The following is an 18,552-nucleotide window of genomic DNA, read 5'->3' as shown; positions in this document are numbered from 1 at the left end:
CTTTAGGGCCACACCCGCAGCATATGGAGGTTCCCAGGCTAGGGGTCGAATTGGAGCTACAGCTGCTGGCCTACACCACAGCCACAGCAACACCAGATCCGAGCCAAGTCTGCAACCTACACCACAGCTCATGGCAATGCTGGATCCTTAACCCACTGAGCGAGGCCAGGGATCGAACCCACAACCTCATGGTTCCTAGTCAGATTCGTTTCCACAGGGCCACAACAGGAGCTCCAAGCATTTCTTCTTGAAGATGCCTTCCTGGACTCCTGGGTCCAAGTTCGCCTGGACTCTGACTAGAGCACACATCATTTTGTCTTCTTCTTACCTGAGAAACAAAACATTGTCTTTGGAGTTCCCACTGTGGTGCCACAGGTACAGGCAGCATCTTGGGAGCACTGGGACACAGGGTCAATCCCTGGCACAGTGGGTTAAGGAGCTGGCGTTACCTCAGCTGTGGCTTAGGTTGCATCTGTGGCTCGGATCTGATCCCTGGCCTGGGAACTCCTTGTGCCTCTGGGAGGCCAAAAAAAAAAAAAAAAAGTAGATAAACCAAGATTGGGACTCAAAGCCATGTTTTTTCATTAGAATCACTCATCTGGTGTCCGGACTTACTGAGGCTCAGTTTCTTTGCATCTCAGTACAGAAGAAATTCAGTGAGAGACAAAGTGATGGGCAAGAAATAGATTTATTAGGATAGGATGCTTGTGAGAGATACAAGCAGGCAGGCAAGGAGGCTCTGCCCTGAGGATTAGGTGGGCTGCAGTTTTATGATCCAAGGAAAGTGGGCAAAGACCACCTTCTTCCTAAGTCTTTGCGTAGACGTCAGGCTGACATCACTAGCTCCTCCTTCGTATCTGGTAAGAGAGTATTTGACCCTATGAAGTAAATCTAGGACCGTCACGGTACTTACTCAAATCAGCAGAAGTGGGGTCACAGAGGCTAAAATACGTTGCATCATCTCAGGGTTCTGTATAATGAGGGTCTCCTACTTTGGAAGGTCATCTCTCTCTTAAACGCCTGTCCTTGCTCCCAAGGATCCTTATCCTGCTGAACTTGAATGCAGGCCTCACTTTCTCTTTCACTTAATGATCTGAGGCATAGCTCATGCCTTTGTCATTTATGGTTTTGCAGTTAAGCAAGCCTGTTTTGTTCTGATGGCTTCTTTTTTTTATTATTATTACTCAAATGAATTTATCACATCTGTAGTCATATAATGATCACAACAATCCAATTTCACAGGATTTTGTGCTCAGGTTATAGGATGGAAATCCTGTGAAATTCTGATGGCTTTCTTGAGCAATTATTAACTTACACTGGTCTCGCAACATTCCCTGGGTTTCCCTCTCTACCCAATGATCCCTTATTGGGACTTGTAGTACAACTACCCATGTAAATAGCCTACTCCATCCCTATCAATATCAGTAAACAAAAGATGTCACCTTCATGGAAGATTGTAGCCACCTCCCATGGGGAGGAGGGAGCCCTGAGGGAACTCAGGAAGGAAACAAAGAAGACCTGCCATCTAGCAGCCTATGGACTGCAGCCACTCCCCAGGGGGTGAGCCTTTGGAAACTCAGGGCGTGGAAACACAGGCTACTGGCCCCAGAGAGCTGAGATGTCTATCAAAGGAATGATTGCAGTGAGCCCAGACCTTCGCATCTTCCCATACAAAGAAAAGCACTAAATTCCTTAACTTGTGATATTTAGTCTTCTGTTATCAGCAGTAATCTTTTGATCTGACTACCCGCCTTTTGTTGCAAAAACTCCTACATATCCTACCCTCCCTGTTGCCTGGCCTCCTTAGAGCAGTCTGTCTGAATTATCTGCCATCCGGTGTCCCAGGCTTAAGTTCTCAGGTTTGTCCACCGAATATCATGGAACTCGCAACTTCTAGGTTGTGCATGTATTTTTTTCTTTTTATGGCCCCAACCGCTGGCTCCGCTTCCTCTGCAAAATGTGGCCTTTGCAAAATGGGACCATTGGGACCCACTTCCTGGGATAGCGGCGAAGATGAAAAGTGCACATTGGGAGCCCTCCAAGCATGGTGACTCCCCTTTATGATTCCTAACCAGCCCTTGGAAGCCACTTCTGGACACAGTTTACAAATGGAAGGCCCCAGGTCTGTCAGGAAATGCCACTGTGCTTCTGGGGGCATCTTTGTTGTGAGAACGTTGCGTTCTTGTGTTATATTAAGATGCGGTTTTCCTGTTGCAGCCTCTCAAGTCCTCTGCGGTTCCTCTGGGGGCTCAGCAGCAGGGGAAGCAGTGGGTCCTGAGTAACAAGTGGGCATGAGAAGGGGCCCAGCCTCCCCCCACCTCATGTTGCTGAGTTTGGAGACCAGCCCCGCCCCGGAGAGGGGGGTATCCAAAAGTCCCCCCAAATGGTCCCTGAGTAGGGTTGCCACCATTAGCAAATAACAATATAAGATGCCCAGTTGTCTATGTCTTCTCTGGCAACCCTGAGGCCACAGATGTGCTAGGGACTCTTGTCTGCATAAATAATGTGTCTTGCATATAGGTAGGTCTATTTTTGTAATGGGGGTAGGTGCTATTTCGCCTTTAAAATACAAATTGAGGAGTTCCCATCGTGGCTCAGTGGAAATGAATCTGACTAGCATCCATGAGGATGCAGGTTTGATCCCTGGTCTCGCTCAGGGATTAAGGATCTGGCGTTGCCGTGAGCTGTGGTGTAGGTCGCAGACGCGGCTCAGATGGGGTGTTGCTGTGGCTGTGGCATAGCCCAGCGGCTACAGCTCCAATGCTACCCTTAGCCTGGGAACCTCCATATGCCTCGGGTGCAGCCCTAAAAAGACAAAAATAAACAAATACATAAATAAAATGCAAATTTATGCAGCAGAAATTGGCACAACATTGTAAATCAACTATACTTTAATAGAAAATCAAAAATTAGAAAAAAAAAAAAAAGGGAGCTTCCATCAGAAGGAGCATCCTCTGTAAGCCTTGCTTTTCCTCCTCTGGGCTGGCAAAGGACAGTAGAGCAGCAAACACACAAAATGAATCATTGTGCGTGGCTAAAGATAATGGTGATATTTATAGCGTCCTGGGCATTTCACATCCATGAAATAGGCATTGGGCCCTGCACCAGGCACTTCTTCATGTGTTCCCTCTTCTCTTCCGGAGAGGGATGAAAGAGATCCTTTGCAAGAGGCATGTTCTTGTAAGGACATCGTCACCACTGGAAAGGCTGTTTGTCTACAAACTCCTCATATTTCTTTTTCTTTCTTTCTTTCTTTTTTCTTTTTTTTTTTTTTGCCTTTTGTCTTTTTAGGGCCGCACCTGCGGCATATGGAGGTTTCTAGCCTTCAGGTCAAATCAGAGCTGTAGCTGCCAGCCTATGCCAGAGCCACAGCAATGCCATATCCGAGCCAGGTCCGTAACCTACAGCACACTCACAGCAATGCTGGATCCTAAACCCACTGAGTAAGGCCAGGGATCAAACCAACAACCTCCTCGTTCCTAGTCGGGTTCAGTAACCATTAAGCCATGATGGGAACTCCTTTTTTTTTTTTTTTTTTTTTTTTTGGAAATTCCTTATATTTCTTTTCTTTTCTCTTTTTTTTTTTTTTTTTTTTTTTGTCTTTTGCTATTTCTTGGGCCTCTCCCGCAGCATATGGAGGTTCCCAGGCTAGGGGTCCAATCGGAGCCGCAGCCACCGGCCTACGCCAGAGCCACAGCACCGCGGGATCCGAGCCGCGTCTGCAACCTACACCACAGCTCACGGCAACGCCGGATCTTCAACCCACTGAGCAAGGCCAGGGACCGAACCCGCAACGTCATGGTTCCTAGTCGGATTCGTCAACCACTGTGCCACGACGGGAACTCCGAAACTCCTTATATTTCTATGAGAAGGTACCAACCCTTCTCATACAGCTAATTGAGCTTTACTTATTGGTTTTGTTTATGGTATTATTTTCCCTAAAATTTTGTAGATATATATAATCACACATTTCTGCCTTTCATTCATGCCTTCCTAGTTTCCTGTTTTGTTTCGTTTTCTTTTTAAAGCAAAAACAGGAGTTCCCATTGTGGCTCAGCAGGTTAAGAACCCAAATAGTATACATGAAGATGCAGGTTTGACCCCTGGCCTCAGCTCAGTGGGTTAAGGATCCTCCGTTTCTGCAAGCTGCTGTGTAGTAGGTCACAAATGTGGCTTGGATCCGTTGTTGCTATGGCTGTGTCTTAGGCCAGCAGCAGCTGCAGCTCTGATTTGACCCCCTAGCCTGGGAAGTTCCATATGCCCCGGGTGCGACCCTAAAAAAAAAAGCCAAAAGCAGATTTTTAACCCCACATTGTACAAGAAGACTTGAAATTCTTTCTATGACATGTATTGGGTTTGGGAGGTTTTGTTTTACATTTTGTCTTTAGCCTTTCCGGATTTTTTTTTTTTTCTGAAGCACAGCAATATTTAGTTCAACCACATCTCTATGAACAATGGGAGAAAGGTAAACCCAATGTCCACCTGCCTTTGCTTCGCCAGGGAAGCCTCGGGAAAGCACTGCCCTCTAGTGGCTACCAAAGTGATAGCAGTTACAATTGGAAGAAAAAGCCATCTCTTAAGCTAAAAGCTGGATCTGTTCACAAGCCTCGGCTTCAAACTCTCCAGCAGCAGATACCCACAAACACTCAGATTACAGATTCAAACAGATATTTTTACACTTATGTTCATGGCAGCATTTTCCCAATAGGCAAAGGTGGAAACAACTCAGGCATCCATCAGCAGATGAATGGACACGTTACAGTCCATCTGCACAGGGGAGTAGTATTCAGCCTTAAAAAGGAAGGAAATGTCAACGCAGGCTACAACCCTAACCCTAACCCTGAAGAGGTTACAATCAATGAAATACACCAGACACGAAAGGACAAATACTGTTTGATTCCACTTATGCAAGGCCCATAGAATAGGCAGATTCATAGAGACAGAAAGTTGAAGTGATGTCACCAGGGGCTGGGGGAGGGAATGGGAAGTCAGTGTTTCATGGGGACCTAGTTCCAGTTTGGGAAGTTGAGAAAGTACTGGAGATGGATTGTGGGGACTGTTATACAACAAGGGGAAGGGCCTTTGTGCTACTGAGCTGTGCACTTAAAAATGACTAGAATGGTCAATCTTACATGATTTCACCACCAGGGAAAGCAGGAAAAGGCACTGCAGGCGAGGGGGAGAGGCTTGTGGGGGTGAGACGGGGTAGTGGGTGGGCAGAGGGGAGCCAGGCACACATGGCTGTGGGATCTGCCTCCAGGAGGCCAGTGGGGACCTCAGCAGGAAGCCGATGGGGCAGTAGGGATGGAGGTCAAGGTGCAGCGGGTTAGGAAGCCTGGACTGTGTCTAAACAACCTTCTCAAGCACTTGCATTCTAAGAGGGAGAAGCAGGACTGGGAGGCAGGGAGGGGGCAGTGGAATCAGGGGAGAAGCTAAATCAGGGAGAGTTTAAATTCTGGGGGAGGGGGAGCCCTACAAGGGGGGAGTAAGAAGAGGGATGGAAAGAAAAGCAAGATGCGGGGTGGGGGGGGGGAGACAGTGATAACGATGAAGTGAGAGACAGAGGCAGAGAGCAGCCCCTCCCAGGTGGACATAGGAACCTAAACCTACCTTCCCACCCTCCCAGCGCCACTCTGAGTCTGCATGGGTGTCCTTGTGGGTCTCTGGGGCTCCTGCACCCTCTGAGTCATCTTGACCCCTCTGCCCATTCACTCCTTGCTTAAAGCCTCCACTGGTGCCTCGGGTCCTGCAAATCTGAGCCCCACCAGCCTCACCGCCCCTGTCCCCATCAGCAACTCCAGTCCGCAAACACATCAATCTCAGTCCTGCCTCCTAGCCTTTGTCCCCGTACTTCCTGCCACTCAGAATGCCCTTTCCCCAGATCTTAATTTGCGTGCCTGGCTCCTGGGCACTCAGCTTCCGTGACCTTCCCTGTCCCCTCCCCGCTGCTAAATCAGCCACCCTCCCCACCCATTCTCTGTCACATCACAATGTTTACTTCCTGTCAAGGCAATTAACACCATCTGAAGTTACCTCAGTGTGTCTGGTTCCTAGTTCAAGGTGTGTCTTCCCCACTTTTCTGTGAGCTTCCCCAGAAGAAGGGACTATGTCTGTCTTGTTCACTGTAATTCCATGCCTACAAAAGTGCCCGGCATACAGAGGTGCTCAACCAATGTGTGTGGCATGAAACAGATCAACTGGTTACAGAAAGTGTCATGCATGTGAATCTGTGCTTTCGTGTCTCCTTGTGTCCTGGGTGTGCCTTGCATTTGTACATTTCATGCAAAAGGTGCTCAGCCAATGTGTGCGGCATGAAACATCATCAACTGGCTGCAGAATGTGTCGTGCATGTGAATCTGCGTGCTTTTTTATCTCCTTGTATCCTGAGTGTGCCTTGCATTTGTACATTTCTGTGGATGGTCCGGTGTGAATCCCTGAGGATAAGCGTGGAGTTCTGGGTCAGTGAGGGTTTGTGTTGAAGGGCTCCTGGGCCTGTGTATTTGTGGCTTTGTGGGATATCACTGGGCAACCAATATGTCCCTGTTTCCAGGTGTGTTTTCATGGATGCCTAGCATCTGCCTTTGCGTGTATGTGTGTGTTTGAATCCTTGTGAGGCTCCATGTATGTCCGTGGATGTTTGATGTGTGCATATCTTCACATCCATCCTGTGTCCACATGATGGCATGGGCTCGTCTATGCCCCCGTGCCCATGAGCACATGGGTCTGTGCTAATGTCTCCTTGCCTGCCCCTCTTTGGGTGCATCTCTGCAAGTTCATGTTTCCAGGGGTCCAGGGGCCTGTTGTGCCTGTGTGTGTGTCTCTGGTGCCCTGTGTGTGCCTCTGGAGGCTCCCACATTCATATACTTGGTGTCACATGTGCAGGTATGTGCCCGCTGTGCAGTGGTGGGCTGGCAAATGGTTAACAGCTGGCTCTCAGGTGAAGGGCACTGATTTGTAGCATTTGCCCATTTGCATGGTATAAAAATCCTCACCATGGTCCATATCAAAGTACCAATGTGATGACACCGAACACAGAATTGCAAAGGTATAGTTCCATAAATAAATATATATCTTGATAGATGATAGAGAAATCTATATAGACATATAGATATGGAATAGTATGTAATGCCTTTATGTACTATTTCCACCAAAAAATTCATAAATAAACTCAGGACCATGAATAAGAGAAAAAGAAACTGGAAAATAATTAGGAAGTGGTGAATTTCTTTTTCATTTTATTATGGTAAACACAAAATTTACCAGATTAACCATTTTTTCCTTTTTTTTTTTTAGGGCCACAGATGAAGCTCATGACTTCCCAGGCTAGGTAGGGGTCAAATCTGCCAGCCTACACCCAGATCAGAGTCATGTCTGCGACCTACACCACAGCTCACAGCAATGCCAGATCCTTAACCCATTGAGTGCGACCTGCATCCTCATGGATACTAGTTGGGTTCATTTCCGCTGAGCCACAACAGGAACTTCTGAAATTCCTAAACTTTTAACTATAGGCTCTTGGGGAGGGGGAGCAGCTGGCCCTGTTTGTCTTCCTGTCCCCTCACTGGCTCCCTCTGGCCTTGGCATCCAGGAGTGTGTCCCAAGCATGTGGTTCCCAGGTGTGGCTTGCCTGCACCCAGGTGTGTCTGCAGGCGGAGAGCTCTGTCCTCAGACCCCATGTCCTCAGACACCTGCAAGCTGGGAGACCTGTGTGCCTCAGCAAGAACCCATGTGCCCAGGTACCCTCTCCTTGGCAATCCTGGAGCCAAGCCTTTCTTCTTAATTCCACCTGGAACATCAGGTTGGCTGTTGAAATCCACCGTGGGGGAGGATTTGTATCACAGGAATCAGCAAATGCTACACATCAGGTCTTTCTTTTCTTTCTTTTTTTTTTTTTTTTTTTTTGTGGTCAAAGTCAAAAGAGGTGGTTATTGGAGTTCCTGCTGTGGCACAACGGGATTGGTGGTATCTTGGGTGCTATCCCTGCCCGGCACAGTGGGTTAAGGATCTGGTGCAGCTGCAGCTGCAGCTTAGGTCACAGCTGCAGCTCGGATCTGCTCCTTGGCCCCGGCAACTCCATATGCCATGGGGTGGCCAAAAATGAAAAAGAAAAAAGCTAGAGGGAGAGAGAGAGAGAAGTGGTTGTCCAACCTTTACCAGCACACCATTGGGACCGGGGCGCCTCCGTGTGTCCCACGTACCCATGTGTGCACCCCCACGCCCGTGCGTGTTCCTGGGTGTGTGTAAGTGGATACATGTGACTGGTGGGTCCCTGTGCATCTGTGTGTGTACCCACGTGCTCCGGTGAGGCCCCAGCACCCAGGCCCTCTTTAGCAACTGGTTCCGCAGGAAGCCGTTGGAACTGGGGGGGCGGTGAAGGTGCCGAGGCTCCCCCCCTGCATGCCCTCCCCCACCTCCTCAAGGCACCTGCATGCTCGGGGCTGAGCAGGTGGGGAGGGCTCCCTCATCTTCTAAAACCCATCCTGGGCTGTGCTCAGACCCCTGCCTCGCCGGAGGCTGGGGGTGGAGGCGCCTGCCTGTGGGGGCAGGCAGGCAATTGAGGAAGAGGAAGTCAGGGCAGAGTTGGGTCACCCTGCGGTTACCCTGGGCTCTGGCCCACAGATGCTCCCCTCCGCGGGGCCAGCTCAGAACCCTAACCATGGGCTGTGGGGGCTGTGGGAGTTAAGTGGCCGAACTGGGTACCCACCACAGCCACGACAACGACAACGACGACGCTCCTTCTGGTGAGTGACCATTATGGGGGTGTGGGGGACAGATGAACCCACAGGGACAGAGCGGCAGGGGGGCCCGGGGGAGGGGTGGCACTGTGGGTTGGCAGGCAGGCAGACCATCCACAGTTGCCCTCCCCCTTCTGGTCAGTGTGCTTCCTAGAGTGGGTGGAGGAGGCTGTTTGCCCCTCTCCCCCCACACCCCGTGTTTGTTCTGCAAAGATCTGTGGTCCTAAGAGGTTGCCCTGTGGGGGCTGAGGACCATGATAGGCAACAGAGAGACAGAAGAATGGAGCCCCTTGCAGCCAAAGTCTGCCTGGGGGACCAGGGCCAGGGGGCGAATGGGGGGGCTGCTTAGGCTCCCTATGGCAGAGTTGCCCAGGATGCTTGGCTTCCAAAACTAGAGGTTTGGGATGGGAGGTGGGGGTCACAAAACCTCCCCGAAGCAGAATTTCGAGGAGGGGGACTGGAAGTCTGATTTTTAAAGCAAACCCCCACTTTGGCTCTGATGCCTAAGAGCCAGTCCCCAGGAGGGCCTCACCCCATCTTCCAAGGTCATCCAAGGAGATGGACCCTCCACCAGGCAGCCCTCCAGATTGTATGCTCCTTCCCCGTGGGGAGGCACGCACCCCCACCCCCACCCCGCATGCATGCGCCCCCATTCCCACCGTGGCCCCCCACAGGAACCTTCACACACCCCGCTGCCTGCCTGGGGTGGGGCCTGGGGAGGAGGAAGGCTGCGGTTTCTGCAAGGCACACCCAGGCCGGCTGCTTCCTCTGGGTGGGGTGCCGGGGGGCGCCCCCACTGGTACCAAGACGGCCCTCAGGCAGATTTCAGGCCCTCTGGGGTCTGAAGGTGGCCGGGGAGCGGCCAGGAGGGGGTGAATTTGGAGTGGACAGGCTGGGGCCAGGGAGGGGGGGACGTGGTGGGGTTAGGCTGGGGCACATCAGGGAAGATCTGAATGCTACACTCTGAGCGTTGACACTCCATGGAGCTCAACTGGCCAAGTTGCCTGTGGTTCTGAGAAAAGGGCTTGCCAACCAAGAGCAGCCAAAGGCACTGCCCCTACTGTCAGCCACCTTTGGGCTCCCTCACCACCAGCGTGAGCAAGTCACTCTGGGAGGGCTTCCTGGCAGAGGCTGGCTTTTCACTGGACCTTGAAACACCTGTGAATGGTCAACGGCACACCCATCAGGGTATCGGGTCTGGGCCATTCCCTGCATGCCCCCTGACCCCCGACCCCAGCCCCAGATACAGGGCTGGATACTGGCTGGCCCTCAATACTGTTGTTGCAGGTGATCGTGTGGATATGCCAACCTTTTGTGGTTTCAAATCCCCACTCCCCTGCCTCTGTGCGGCTATAGGCAAATGACTTCACCTCTTTGGCCTTCCGTTTGCTCCTCTGCAAAAGACATGTTGTAGACTTTGTGTTTGAAACCCGGTGCGCCATAGGCACTCAGAAAATATTGTCAGCCTTGCCCATTCTCTCCTATTCTGTCCCCGTCCCAAAGCCTGGCTTCCCTGAGCCGTCCCCATCCGTGCCACATGGGTGCATCCTTAGAAAATTTCTGTGCCACATTTAGGAAGAGGGACAGATAGTGGGTCTCAGTGTCTATCAGACATGTGGGGTAGGAGTTCCCCCTGTGATGTAGCCAAGTTAATAATCCGACTGCAAGATGGCTCAGCGGTAATGAACCCGACTAGTATCCATAAGGATGCAAGTTCAGTTCCTGGCCTCACTCAGTGGGTTAAGGATCTGGCATTGCCACAAGCTGTGGCATAGGTCGAGAATGTGGTGAGGATGTGGCAAGGATCTGGCATTGCTATGGGTGTGGTATAGGCCGGTAGCTGCCGATCTGATTAGACCCCTGGCCTGGGAACTTCCATATCTGTAGTTGCAACCACAAAAAGAAAAAAGATTGACTCTCTGAACAATATTCAAGTATAACATACAACAGTATTAATTATATTTATCATGTTGCACATTATATCCCTAGTCCTTATTTATCTTAATAGCTAAAGTTTGTATCTTTTGACTGCCTCCATTCGATTTTTTATCTCATGATTCGTTGGTTCAGCTGGGTGGTTCTTTTGGCCTTGGTCACTCGGTAAATCTCTGCTGGGCTCACTCATAGATTCACGGCACCCTTCTCTGGAATCTGCCATTTCTAGGGGTCAGGGCACCATTGTGTCAAGAGGGAGTACCCTTACCAAGATGGCATCACCATCCACAAAATGGTAAATGACCTCACCAAAGTGGCAGGGACCCTCACCAAGATAATAGATGCCCTCACCAACATGGAGGCTATCTCCCATCCCCAGCAAGATGGAAAATACTTCTATCAGGGTGGAACACATTTCATACCCTCCATTCAGACTCCCCACAAGCTCTTTCTACTACCTATTAACAGCCAAGACCAAAGGACTGCCCTTGGACAGGCCAAAGGCTTATTTTCAACTGACAGTGCCTGGCATCCGATGAGAGGAGACAACCCAAGTGGCAAAGGTCATTGGGATCTCTTTCTGGGTCCCAGACAAATCAGAACACTTTAACCTGAGACATTCAAGGTCACTTCATGGACTCCCGCCCATGCAAATCCACCCAGGCTTCCTCCTCCCAATGACTTCACGATCAGCCCAACACCTCAGGGTTGGGACCAGTTGTTCCCAACCCAGTACTCTGGCAACACCACCATGGTCAACTCTGGTCCTGGTGAAATAAGAGAGATTGGGTGGTGGAGCCACAGTACCACCCTCCTCCACCACTTGCTGTATACATTCAGCCCTCCGTATCCACGGGTTCTGCATCTGTGGATTCAGCTAACGGCAGATCATGTGCTGTGTTTATGATCTGGGCTTGGTTGAATCCACAAATGTGGAGGACAACCAATGGGACGTGAGCATCTGAGGTTTTTGGTGTTCACAGCACATCCTGGAACCAGTCCTACGTGGATACCAAGGGATGGCTCTGTATCAAAGACATTCCATTTTGGAGTGGGTTAGCAATGAGAGCCTGCTGTGTAGCATTGAGAACTATGTCTAATCACTTATGATGGAGCATGATAATGGGAGAAAAAAGAATGTATACATGTATGTGTAACTGGGTCACTATGCTGTACAGCTGAAAAAAAAATTGTATTGGGAAAATAACAACAACAAAAAAAGAAGTTCCACTAAGTGGGTACCCTTGCTTCTGCCCCTGGAGGGGATACCTGGAAATCTCCCTTTTCCGTGACATTTTGTACCAGCCCATCCCTGTGCCACATTCTGCTGTACTTTTTTTTTTTTTTTTTTTTTTTTTTTTTTTTTGCTTTTTAGGGCTGAACCCGCAGCATATGGAAGTTCCCAGGCAAGGGGTTGAATGGGAGCTGCAGCTGCCAGCCTATGCCACAGCCACAGCCACAGCCACATGGGATCTGAACCACATCTGTGACCTATGCCACAGCTCACGGCAACCCTGAATCCTTAACCCACTGAGCGAGGCCAGGGATCAAACCTGTATCTTCATGGATACTAGTCGGGTTTGTCACCACTGAGCCACAACGAGAACTCTACTTTTAATCTCGGTATCTATATCTTCTGTGAGTGTTGCTATTGTCTCGTTTTCTTCTGGTTTCAGGTCACGAGTTTCGATCTTTTGATCGACTGCCAGATATTGTTTTTGAAAAACCGTTAGAGAACATTGGTGGCCCTTCATGGTGTTATTTCCTTTCGGAGAGGGTTTACTCTTGCTTCTGGCAGAGCGTGAGAGGGCGTCAGCTGATGAGGGCTTCAGTTGACTCGAGCTGGATTTGGGTCTTGATGAGGGTTGGTCTCTTTCTGGTCTCTTCCTGGTCCTAGGCTGTGGTCTTTGTCGATCCCAACTCTCTCCTCTTTGTGAGCCCTGAATTCCAGGGTCTGTTTCTCGCCAGCCCCAGAAGATTGCCAGAAGCTATGCTCAGCTTCTCAGCCTCTTTCTGGTCTGCTTTGCAGACCACATTTATAGCAACAACTTGCGTGTGAGAAAAAAAAACAAACCACTGCATTATGTTTATCTCACCTCTCTAGGATCCTGAAACCTCAAACCCTGACTGTCAACGCCTTCAAATCAAAGGTGTTTTTTTTCTTTTGATTTTATCCAGTTTTTGTTAAAACTGTTCTTGGCAGAAGGGTAAATCTGCAACAAGCTAGCAATAGATGCAATAAGCTAGAAATCTATATTCCCATTGTATTTCTTTTTTCCTTTTTGGCCACCCCCACAACATATGGAATTTCCTAGGCCAGGGATCGAATCCTAGCTGCAGCTGTAAACTATACCACAGTTACAGCAACACTGGATCCTTAACCCACTGCCCTGGGGCTGGGGATCAAAACAGCATCTCCCCAGAGACAAGCTGGACCATTAAGCCACTGTTCCCCCACAGGAACGCCTCCATGTTGTATTTTTAATGTAGGATTTTCAGCCAGCCTCCATTGCTAACTCTGCTCAACTCCCTGTGTTTCTCTGTTTCTGGGCTCCTGGGTCCCTGCTTTTGGTGTCATCAGTTGGATGGAGGCCCCTCCTGGCTTCTCACTGCCTTAGATTTCCCCGAAGTTCTTATATCTGCTCTCTGCCCAGAGGTCTGGAAGATCCTAGAGGCATTTGCAGCCTGTCCAGGAAAAGGTGTGTGGTGGGAAAAGAGGAATTAGAATCTAGAGTGTGGCACAAGAGGTGATTTTTTAAAAAATCTCTTTGAGCTAGTCTCTGGATTTCTATCTATGTGTTTGGTTGTTTGTGTATAACGGCTTGTGTGTATGTGTGTGTGTGAGAGAGAGAGAGAATATGGGTCTGAGTATTCACGTGTGTATGTCTGGCATTGTCCACAGGTGCTGGAGAGTGTGCTGGGTGTGTGCTGATGTATGGCGTGTGTGCTTTTATGTCTTTCTGTGACTGAGGGATTTGGGGGCCACCTCCCCATAATAGGTTAGCAGAAGTGGTGAGGGAGGCGCAAATGGGATCACCAGGGCCAGTGGGGAGAACATGAAGTGGCCAAGGACAGACCCCAGGGAACACAGAGTTTAAAGGTAAGGCAGAGGAGTTCCCATTGTGTCACAGTGGTTAATGAATCTGACTAGGAACCATGAGGTTGCGGGTTTGATCCCTGGCCTTGCTCAGTGGGTTAAGGATCCAGCGTTGCCGTGAGCTGTGGTGTGGGTTGCAGACGGGGCTCGGATCCTGCATTGCTGTGGCTCTGGTGTAGGCTGGTGGCTATAGCTTCGATTCGACCCCTAGCCTGGGAACCTCCATATGCCGTGGGTGTGGCCCTAGAAAAAGACCAAAAAAAAAACCTAAATAAATAAATAAATAAAGGTCAGGCAGAGAAAGGAGGAGGAGTCAGTCAGGAATGGAGAGAGAGAAGAAGCAGACAGAGTTAGAAAAAGCATAAGAAGGGGAGTTCCCATTGTGGCTCAGCGGGTTATGAATCCAACTAGTATCCATGAGGATGCGGATTTGATCCCTGGCCTTGCTCAGTGGGTTAAGGATCCAGCGTTGTGGTGAGCTGTGGTGTAGGTGGCAGACTCATCTCAGATCCCGTGTTGCTGTGGCTGTGGCATGGGCTAGCAGCTGCAGCTCTGATTTGATCCCTAGCCTGGGAACTTCCATATGCCATAGGTGTGGCCCTTAAAAGCAAAAAGAAAGCATAAGAGAAATGAATTTCAAGAAGAAAGTGTCCAGTATAGGTGAGACTAAAAAGTACCCATTTGATTTAGCCCCGGAGAGAGTTAGAAGACTGGAAGGGGGGGTGGAATAAGAGCACTAGAGTTGAGCAGGTGTGTGCAGTTACCCACAGAAGTGTGGGTAACTCTTTGAGAAGGGAAGGTGGAAGCTGAGAGGTTGCTGAAGGGAGAAGGGACAGCCAGGAATTTTTCAGACATTAGTGAAAATGCAAGTAATGAGGCTTCCACCACCAGGAGGCAGCACTTGTATTGGACAGGCGCTGGCTGGCACCCGCACAGATGCACACAGCAATAAAGACTCAAACATGCAGACAGACACAAAAAACCCAGGCAGAGGGCAAAACCCCCTCACAAAAACCAAAAGTGGATCTCCCCAAGTCCCAGGTGAGTCATGTAGATGCAACACTGCAGATGCTGATGAGCATCCACTCTTTTTTTTTAAGACCGCACCCATGGCATATAGAAGTTCCTGGGCTAGGGGTCTAATCGGAGCTACAGCTGCTGGCCTGTAGCTATAGCAACGCCAGATCTGAGCCAGGTCTTCAAACTACATCAGCGCTCACTGAGACACCAGATCCTTAATCCACTAAGTGAACCAGGGATTGAACCCACATCATTATGGATACTAGTTGGATTTGTTTCCACTGAGCCACAACAGGAACTCCTGGATCACAGAGGTTTTTTAAAAACTACCTAGATAATATTCAGCCATTAAAAAAAGATGGAAATATTGCCATTTGCAAAGTCTTCCCATAGACTTTGAGGGCATTATGCTAAGTGAAATAAGTCAGACAGAGAAAGACAAATACTATGTGATATTGATATGTGGAATCTGGAAGAAAAAAAACTGCGATAACCAAGCTCATAGAGAAAGAGATCTGATGTGTGGTTACCAGAGGCCAGGGGTGGGGGTGGGGGAATTGGATGAAGGTAGTCAAAAAGGCACAAACTTCCAGTAATAAGATGCATAAATTCTGGGGATACAATGTACAGGATGATTTTAGTTAACGCTGCTGTGTGGTATATTTGAAAATTGCTAAGAGAGTTCCCACTGTGGCTCAGCGGGTTAAGGATACGGCATTGCCGCAGCTGTGGCATAGGTCACAGCTCTGGGTCAGACTCAATTCTGAAGGAAGGAAGGAAGGGAGGAAGGAAAAGAGAAAGAAGGAAAGAAAGAAAGAAAGAAAGAAAGAAAGAAAGAAAGAAAGAAAGAAAGGGAAAGAGAGAGAGAGAGAGAGAAAGAAAGAAAGAAAGAAAGAAAGAAAGAAAGAAAGAAAGAAAGAAAGAAAGAAAGAAAGAAAGAAAGTTGCTAAGAAAGTAAATCTTAAGAGTTCTCATCAGACCAATAACAAAAACCCATTTTTCTTTTTCTTCTTTTTCTTTCGAATCTATATGAGATGATATTAACGAAACTTAATGTGGTAATATTTCACAATTTATGTCAGTCAAGTCCTCATGCTGTACACCTTAAATTTATACAGAGCTGGATGTCAATTATATCTCAAGAAAACTGGGGCAAAGCACGCAAATGCTTATATACACCCCCCCTCGTGGCCACGTTGACACTCAATATTTGGAAACACCCTCTATGCCCTGACACACATACGCCCTATCAAAAGCACAGAGAGGCAGTTCCTGTTGTGGCTCAGCGGTAATGAACCTGGTTTGTAACCATGAGGATGTGGGTTCCATCCCTGGCCTTGCTCAGTGGGTTAAGGATCCGGCGTTGCCATGAGCTGTGGTGTAGGTCACTGAGGCTGCTCAGATCTGGCGTTGCTGTGGCTGTGGCGTAGGCTGGCAGGTGCGGCTCCAATTCGACTGTAGCCTGGGAACTTCCATATGCTACATGTGCATCCCTAAAAAGGAAAAAAAAAAAAAAGGCGCAGAGACAATGACACACACATGAACACTCAGAGACAATGACACACACACACAAACACTCAGACATTCGTGCATACCCAGGTCCACCTCACCCCCTGGTCTGTCCTTGTTTCTCTGAAGACCCCTCACGGCACTCCTCAGCTCTTTCTGAGAATGTCTTGTCCAGCCAGGGTGAGAGGCTTATAGGGCAGGGGAGGTGGAGGGGAGTCCCACGGGGTCCCCGGGCTCCCCCTGCCCCAGCCCCCAGCTCCCATCAGCTGATGGATCTGGCAGCCCCTGAGGACAGTCTCCGCCCCTCTTGCTGGCAGCCCCATCCTGGCAGGGATTCCCAGCCGATCGCCTTCTTCAGCCTGCTGTTCACTCACACTCTCGCACGCACACACGCACGCATGCACGGCCCCATGGCTAGCTCAGCCCTCAACCACTCCTGGCCAGCCCTCTCCAAGTTCTGGCCGAAGCGGTGGGCCTTCAAGAGAGGTAAGGGGGTGTGGGGGTGGCAGGCAGGAAGCAGCAGGCCCCGGCCCTGCAGGCAGGGCTCCCCGGACAGCCTGTCCACCATCCCAGCCGGAAGCCTTCCCTCCGCCCGGGGCACAGACTCTGCCTGAGCCAGCCCCAACTTCCAGGATCTCTGGTTCCCCAAGGGCCCCCCTGGGACATGCCGGACTTGTGGGTTCCCTCTTGTCTCAGAAGAAACGTCTCCCCAGACTCAGCCATGACGTCATCTCGGGAGGTTAAGTTTGTGGAAGAAGAATCCACCTTAGAACTGGGGCGGCCTGGTAGCTTCCTGGGGGGAGAGGGGTTCTGATGCTGTTTGCTCCTGGCTGACTGCAGGTCAGAAGTTCAGGGAGGCGGCAAAAGGAAGGAGGTTTGAGATTTCCAGAGATCTTGGTGGCCACCTCCCTTGAATACACACCCATACACACACACACACACAGGCTGGTAGCCCCCTGGGTCCCAGGGCCTCGGCTTATTTCTGTGGGGGATGGAGATACCTTTGGATCATCTCCCCCAAGATCTGGGTGAATTGCTTTTGCAAAAAGTCACTTCTTAGAGTTCCCATGTTGGCACCATGGGATCGGTGGCATCTTGGGAGCACTGGGACGCAGGTTCCATCTCCAGCCTGGCGAAGTGGATTAAAGATCCAGCCTTGCCGCAGCTGCAGCTTAGGTCACAACTGCGGCTCAGATCTGAGCCCTGGACTGGTAACTTCTATAGGCCTTGGCGTGGCCGAAAAAGAAAAGAAAAAAAAGTCACTTCTTAAATCTCAGCAAACTATTTAGTCCTGGAAGATAACCAGATGTTGTCCAGGGCGAAGGGGCTTGGGGCGAAGGGAAATAGAAGCCCCTCCCTGCCCCCCCCCAAGCCCTGTCCCTTCTCCCTTAACTGAATACTTGTTCATGAGTGAGTTTCCAGGCGGGGTGGGGTGGGGAGGAGCCCATGAGCAGCTTCACTAGCTTGTTCATTACATGCATTCAGATTGAGGACCTGTTGTGTGCCAGGCACAATCCTGAAGGAGATCAAAATATCAGGAAACCTGGGGCTGGGGCTGGAGACAGAGAAAGGGTGGTCTGGGGACTGAGATACAATAGACAGTCAGTCATAATGCTGGAAACGGCTGTCAGCTACTGAGCCCTTGTGAAGTCAGAGAGGATGAGTGACGAGCTCAAAGTCATACAGCAAGTACGGGTTGAAGGAGGCAGGATTTTGGAAGCGGTTCTGTTCCAAGACCACTTTTGCCGTGTATTCTGATCAGTGAACAAAGCTGCCCGTGTGGACAGCTGGAGGGCTTGGGGAGGGATTTTTTCATCCATCAGTGGATGGCAATGCTAGAAAATTAGAGCAATGGTCACAGACCACCAAGGTGCCCACCTGGAACCTAGGTTCTTATGCAGATCTACCTCCCTCTGTCCGCCCAGTCCTCCCGGCCCCGGGTAGGCTGAAGCTGTGATTTATAGGCTGGAAGGTGGGGGAGTGAGCTGTGGGAACTGGTGGCAACTCTTAAATCCTTTTATGGCTGGTGCTGTGGGGGCTGCTGGTGAAAGAGGCTGCCTAGAACTTGAATGCAGGCTGATAGGCGGCTCTTTAGAGGGGAGCATGGAGGCAGGAAGAAGAGAGGGACTGCCTAACTGCATCCTTCTAGCCTTTAGCCTTTTGGTGCCCCTCTTAATCTCTGTAACTGGCTGTCTGGGCACCTGATGGGACCTCCTGGGAAAATAATGGAGTCGGTCTGGGGAGACAGACAAGGCT

The 18,552-nt window shown here is 49.9% G+C and overlaps 1 protein-coding gene and 1 pseudogene across 11 annotated transcripts in view; one reads left to right on the top strand and one right to left on the bottom strand.

The window, feature by feature from the left end:
• LOC146405510 (small ribosomal subunit protein eS27 pseudogene) overlaps positions 1 to 3,174 on the bottom strand; it is a 44,105-nt pseudogene extending 40,931 nt beyond the window's left edge.
• A 5,441-nt stretch (positions 3,175 to 8,615) lies between these two features.
• Positions 8,616 to 18,552, top strand: part of ARHGEF18 (Rho/Rac guanine nucleotide exchange factor 18) — a 96,144-nt gene continuing 86,207 nt past the window's right edge. For 4 of the 11 annotated variants that reach the window (XM_021083931.2, XM_021083933.2, XM_085013132.1 and 1 more), the window contains exon 1: positions 8,616 to 8,741. Coding sequence is in view for 5 of the 11 variants with exons in the window: in XM_085013128.1 (XP_084869254.1) it covers positions 16,344 to 16,782 (439 nt within the window). In the remaining 6 variants the exon portion in view is untranslated. Of the gene's footprint in view, positions 8,742 to 15,900; positions 16,783 to 18,552 lie in introns of those variants that run through there. The other 7 variants (XM_085013128.1, XM_021083924.2, XM_021083923.2 and 4 more) reach the window with 3 other exon arrangements.

The sequence above is a fragment of the Sus scrofa genome, chromosome 2 (genome assembly GCF_054392235.1).
Source record: "Sus scrofa isolate SSC_HxYL_T2T_F1_AM1 chromosome 2, Sscrofa_HxYL_maternal_Yorkshire_Landrace_v2.0, whole genome shotgun sequence".
Taxonomy (NCBI): domain Eukaryota; kingdom Metazoa; phylum Chordata; class Mammalia; order Artiodactyla; family Suidae; genus Sus; species Sus scrofa.
Note: the sequence above shows the minus strand (reverse complement) of the source record. Positions and strands in the feature narration are given on the sequence as shown.